General features: G+C 34.3%; 1 protein-coding gene across 1 annotated transcript; it reads left to right on the top strand.

Moving 5' to 3' along the window:
* The first annotated feature begins 869 nt into the window (after positions 1–869).
* On the top strand, positions 870–5,581 carry LOC131621435 (protein GAMETOPHYTE DEFECTIVE 1). Its single transcript, XM_058892481.1, has 5 exons — positions 870–1,402; positions 1,495–1,653; positions 3,525–3,679; positions 3,767–5,208; positions 5,429–5,581. The coding sequence occupies exons 1-5, from the start codon at positions 974–976 to the stop codon at positions 5,563–5,565; spliced, it is 2,322 nt and encodes a 773-aa protein (XP_058748464.1). The 5' UTR covers positions 870–973; the 3' UTR covers positions 5,566–5,581.
* The last annotated feature ends 1,064 nt before the right edge of the window (positions 5,582–6,645 follow it).

Consider the following 6,645-nt stretch of genomic DNA (forward strand, 5'->3'; position numbering starts at 1 on the left):
ATTCAATCGTATATTTAATCGGTTGAGATCAATTAAACCTTAAACCGAAACCTTCACAGTTTATTGATAACTTTCTAAAATTGATTCAAATTAAAAGTTGTTTTTGATTATTTTCTCTATAATTTTTTTTATTGTTAATTTTTTTTTTGAAAAAACATTTTCAATATAATATAGACAAACACAAAAATAATTTATTATTTATTTAAAATAATTATTCTTGTTAAAATTATTGAATTTCAATATATATATATATATATATATATATATATATATATATATATATATATATATATATATATATATATATATATATATATATATATATATATATATATATATATATATAGAGGAGGGATCAAATTACACCCGAAGAGTTACACCACGAGTTACACTCGTTTAATAACTACATCTCAAATTAATATTTTTTAAATTCAACCGTTGGATTGAAACATAATATCATATAGATCATACCTATAAAGTTTGAGTTTAATCTATAATGATTTACTATATCATCAAGATATCCAAAGATTAACGTTAAAATGAGCTTTTATATAACGTTAATTTTGATGTAATTCAATGACATAGTAAATCATTATAGATTAAGCTCAAACTTTATAGGTATGATCTATATGATATTATGTTTCAATCCAACGGTTGAATTTAAAAAATATTAATTCGAGATATAGTTATTGAACGAGTGTAACTCGTGGTGTAACTCTTCGGGTGTAATTTGATCCCTCCTCATATATATATATATATATATATATATATATATATATATATATATATATATATATATATATATATATATATATATATATATATATATACACATTAAATTTTTATTTAATAAGTAGACATAATTTTGTTTTCACCCACGTAACAACCAAAGACCCGACCAGCATAAACCCTCACCTGTTAACCTTAAACCTGGTGGAACAAACGCCAAAAACCTCCTTCACCGCCGTCAACCATGGGTTTCTTCGACCTCAACATCCCCTACCCAGAAACCTCCACCAAATCCGAGAAATCCACCGTCGAAAACACCCGAACCAGACTCGCCGTGAAAGCCATGGAGCTAGGTTACACAGGAATAGCTTACAACCGCACAATGAAAGGCGTAATGTCCGATAAGCACCGTTGCTCCATCTCCCCACTCTCCCTCACAACTCTCCTCAACATCGTTCCCTTTCTATCCTCGTCGGCGAAGCTTCACCGTGATCTTCTTGGTGTTCAGTCTTCCACCCCGTTTCGGCAGTACACGCGGCTAACGGTTTGTGTTGAGAATCCGTTGCAGGGTAATGCTCTTAATGATGGGAATCCTATTTTGAAAACTTATGATTTGGTTGCTGTTAAGCCGTTGAATCAGACTGCTTTTGATATTGCGTGCGAGAGAATGGCGGTTAGTAGTTTGAATGTTTAATCATGATCAAAAGTTTGTATATGTTTGTTCCAAAATGTTGATGTTTTGAAAATTGGTTAATGTTGTTGCAGGTGGATATTATTTCGATTGATTTTTCGGCTAAGTTGCCATTTAGGTTGAAGCAGTCTATGGTTAAAATGGCTACGCAGCGTGGTGTTGTTTTTGAAGTTTCGTACGCTGGTCTTATTGCTGATGTACAGTTAAGGAGACAGTTGATTTCCGGTGCCAAGGTAATAGCTGCTTCTCTATATAAGTTTATAATCAAATGAATTCACATTGAAGATTTTTTGTTGCTTGATTGTTAACTTTACAAATCTCGTAATGAAGCTCTTTTATTTTGTTTTGCTGCGAACTCCTATGTTGTTTATGGATTTTTGTTTTTGTTAGAGTTTGAGTGCATGAGTTTCGCAGACTTGCTTTTATACTCAACCATAAGTTGTTTGTTAAGCAAGTTAAATTTTAAAACAATGACTCGTTTCATTTACAAACCCATATGGTGTATTGTATAGTAAGCTCGCATAACAGTGCACTGGATGAAATAAAAATGTCGAGTTTTAGCACATATTTCTTTGTTATTTTAATTAACACTACCTATGTGTTTTAATCACTAAGAAAGGTTGGATTTTGAATTGATGATGAGTATTAGAGTTAGGGAAGCATTGAATGAAAACATGATTGAGAAAGAGAAAAAGAGAGTATTCTGTTTAATCTTAATCTCATAGAATGTATAATTAGGAATCTTTGCACTGTAGAATAAGTAGGCAGTTGGAGTAACCAACTCCTAACAGAACTATGGGTAAAGGAAAGTAAGATAATTTATAACAAGGGAAAGCCCAATCTCTATTCCTAATAGTGACTACTTTAAAGAATGCTGGCCAAAGAAGTAGACGTGCACAGGATCTACCCTCTGTGTTTATAAGCATGGATTATAGGCTGATTGATATTTTTGTAAGCATGAGAGTGGATCTATCAAACCGGTGCTAGGTATGTGCTTTGCTGAGCCATCATTTTGTTTACATCTATAGTTGGTTGTGTTAAAGCTATTCGTATGCATAATCTTGGTGGTAAAGAGATTCCTTTTGGACTGGAACAAACTATCTAGTTTCTGTAGAAAGTTTTTTTATATGATATAAAAAATGTGAAGTTACAAGAGACATCACAAAAAACTGTTTTTGTTTTCCATTTGTCTATTGTTTCCATTACTCTGTTTCTCTGGATTTAACAGGAGCACCATCCAGAGTTATCAATCCCACATAGCGGATCAGAGCGGCCGACCCCAAAAATGGGATAGTGAATAGAGGGATAACCACTATTTGGCTATTTTTTAGACTAATTATATGAATAATCTATAAAAAATATATTGAATGTAAAACCAAACAAATAAAAGAGGAAAAAGAGGAATCAAGTTAGACCTTATAGGATCTATGCTCTTGACAACCTTGTATGTAATTGCAGTTACATCTATTATAATATATCAAATCTATAATATATTAAATTTGAGATGAAATCATTAGCATGACACCTCATCTACCTTTCTGCCAAATAGCTCAAATTTTGCCGCATCAAACATAATTATGATGTGTCACAGTAAGCTGTGTAAAGACACCAATTGGTATAATTTGAGAAATAAAAAGGTGGAGCCGTGGAGGGAGTAATGTTTTAAATTATGATAGTAATTGACAGTTTGTCATTGTTATGAATCCAGAATTAAGAAGTCTTCTCCATAGTGTCACTTCTCATAGTAATTGACAATTTGTCATTGTTATGAATCCAGAATTAAGAAGTCTTCTCCATAGTGTCACTTCTCGTTGAACATTCCCTTGACTGTATTCAGTCCAAAGGTCTGGTATTTTACTTCCCACTGTACTAATGCAGTAACCCAAAAAATAATGTTTTTATATACTTTGTTCTAATGATTCAAATAAATACTTTAAATTTCATTAACATATTCGAGTTCATATTAAAATTCATTAACTTATTCGAATTCATATTAAATTGCATACACATGCTTACTTATATTTAGTTCCACCCGAGCAACACATGCGTGCTATTATCTAGTTATTACGACATTTACAATCTTGCATACTGTTTAAACATGTAGCTGTTGATTGACTGGACTCGGGGACGAGACGTTGTATTTTCAAGCGCTGCTCCTTCAGTGAATGAACTTAGAGGGCCTTGTGATGTTGCAAATTTGTTGTTATTATTTGGGCTCTCCAAGGAGCAAGCCAAAGCATCTATATCTAACAACTGTAGGTAATAATTTGCTCAAATCCTTTATAATGTTCGGTTCTACGGACCAGTGTATAACATATCATGAATATAATTTTGGATGGCTTTCAGGGTTCTTTTAGCCAATGCTCTAAGGAGAAAGCGATTTCACAAAGAGGCAATAAGAGTAGAAGTTTTATCATCCGACTTAGCATCTCAATCTAAGGAAGCTCGACATCAAGAGTTACTAAAGTGGGACCCGCTCTCCAGCGGTGATGGTGATATCTTGTTGGATGACATGGAAAATTCTCGTTCAATCTCCTCTAAAGCACCCAAGACTCCAAAAGCCATTGACTTTGTTTCAATACTAGACAGCCTTCCGTCTCCAGGTTATAAAGTCCAGGATTTCATACCTGCAAATGATACTTTCTCGCTCTTCTCAACTAATAAGGCAAACTTCGTGTCCGTTGCCGAAAATGTAAATCGGTCAACACATGTACCTAACAACTCAACCAAAGAGCCCAATAGGCCTGATGTTTTTCCCAAGCAAGACCAAAGCTCATCATTGAATGATATAACAAAACATCAGATTGTGAGATGTGGCAATATTTTTGAGGAAAATATACACAGTGGAACTACTGAAGCTTGTCGTTCCGAAGTGATAGAGACCGAGACAAATGGCGCAAAGTTGGAACTACAAAATTCTATTAATTCAGATGTACATATGGATGACATGGAAAAATCACTTATAACCCCTTGTAAAGCGTCAACAATAGCAAAAGCAACCGTCGACAGCTATAATAATGGAAATTTACTTCCAGTTGCTGAAAATGTTGATCAGTCAAAACCTATAGTTAACAACTCAACCGAGCAGCCCGACAGGCTTGAGGTTTCTCCTGAGCAAGATGAAAGGTCATTGTTTGATACTGTAAAAGCACATCACAATGTGGGCTGTGACGATGTTTTTGAGAAAAATATACATAACAGAACTATTGAAGTTTTCAATTCCAAGGCAGAGATTGACACTCAGACAAATGACACAAAGACAGGACTTCTAAATTTTATTGATTCATCTGTTGACTGCGCCCCATTTGAAGCAAAAGCACGCGATTCACAGTCAGACTTGTGCATCTCAAGTAATATGTTGGATACCGTAAAACCACACGAGAATGAGAAACTAATCATATCTTCAGATGATCCTAACAATATTGACGAGAAATTAGAAGTGCATGAAAAAGACAACGAAAATAACACTGCTGTCAATTTAAATGCACATTTTGCAACAGTGCACGAAAATTTGCCAAAGGAAGATTTTGAAACTGCAGAGAACACAGTTCTGGATATGAACACATCTACTTCTGAAACAACAGTGGGGGATGGACAATTTAACAGACTGCAAACTGATGCAGTTGAAGTCGGTGAGATGCCACACCAAACACTGTCTGATAAAATGAATACGGAAGATGATTCCACAGTTGCAATACATTCATCACCAGAAGTTATGATGGAAGATACAAAGTTTGATGAAGTGAACACTGATTCTGATCAATTAGCCTCTGTTCCGTCTGTTTCAGGTTTTCCACCTATACACTAACATCTTCATCTCGTTTTTGAAAGCTATGTTATTTGTTTCCACGTTTTAATAGTTTCAATCCCTTCCATCGCAATAATTAACAGATAGGTTCGATAACTTGATTGCACTAGTTCACAATTTCCCTATAGAAGCATGTTATCTACTTCCATTTTAGTATTTTAACATCAGTATAATAATTGTGTATTTTGCATTATATCCAGGTCGATTGCGTGTAAAGCGAAGGACACCTCCACTGCAAAGGACACCTCCATTTTTATTTCCATTGAAGCGATTGTTGAATACAGTGTCTTTTAAGAAGAGATGTAAAAAGCTCAAGAGGAAATCTAATCCAGAATAAGTAGTTTTTCTTTCCAGGTGATTATTGTTACTTGCACAGCCGTGAGCTTATTATTCTCCATCGCGGCTATCAATTTTTTTATACGGGTTTCCTCGGCCCTGAAAACCCGATGAATAGAGATTTAGTTTTCCAGTCCTAAATTGGTGAAACACACTCAAACACAGCGACTATAAGTTATCTGTCTTGGATGGTAGCAGCAGAATAGTGGATAGCAGGGTGACCAAATATTTATATGTTGAATATTTATATTTCAGATTTTTCTGAGCTAAAGTGTATCTTATTAAGAAGTACTATTATTTTTAAATGAAATGATAGCTTAATGGTTGAATTTGTAAAAATACACCAATGATAACTCTATTGATGAGAGATCGATGAAGATCAGTAAAGTCGCATTCGAAATACCTAGTGAATAGGGAATGAATATTTTCTTTTGTGCTCTCCTCCTTATATTATGATCTGCCTTACATGAAGGTCTATTAAAAGCTATATAATATGATTGATTTTGATTGTTATAACTTCTTAATGTTGATTGAGAATCAGACTTGATTGTCTCTAATCCCTGATTATGACACCCTTCAATCAGTCATAAATGCACCCCCAATCATATTTCAGTTAGATTTTGTCCTGTATCAGATTTGGATCGGCATAGCCAATCTAGCCCCATTAGCTATTTCAACTTGACCACGCTCTTCTGGGTGGACCGTTTAATTGGGGTGAGCTCTATTGTGTCTGAGTTCGCTCCTGTCCGTTTTAGGACTCAACCCAGGAAATCTGACATGTATACAACTCCTCAAGAATGAACCGTGCAAGGGTGAAATGCTTTCTAAGTCCAACCATGAAACACAACCTCTCAAACACATGTACACAATCCTTCAAGTGTAAATAGAAATTTCTTAAATCCTTCAAGCGTAAATAGAAATTTCTTAAGTCCTATCAACACGGGCAATGGCATTAAAGGTAGGATCATACTTTATAAATTTCAAAGAATGAATCATTTATTAAATTGCTTGAGAAAAACTAGTGGGATCAAAATCACATATATAGATCAAGTTACAAGATGGGTAGGATCTAGAAAGTTTC

This window comes from Vicia villosa, unplaced genomic scaffold, assembly GCF_029867415.1.
Source record: "Vicia villosa cultivar HV-30 ecotype Madison, WI unplaced genomic scaffold, Vvil1.0 ctg.000004F_1_1_1, whole genome shotgun sequence".
In the NCBI taxonomy this organism is placed as follows: domain Eukaryota; kingdom Viridiplantae; phylum Streptophyta; class Magnoliopsida; order Fabales; family Fabaceae; genus Vicia; species Vicia villosa.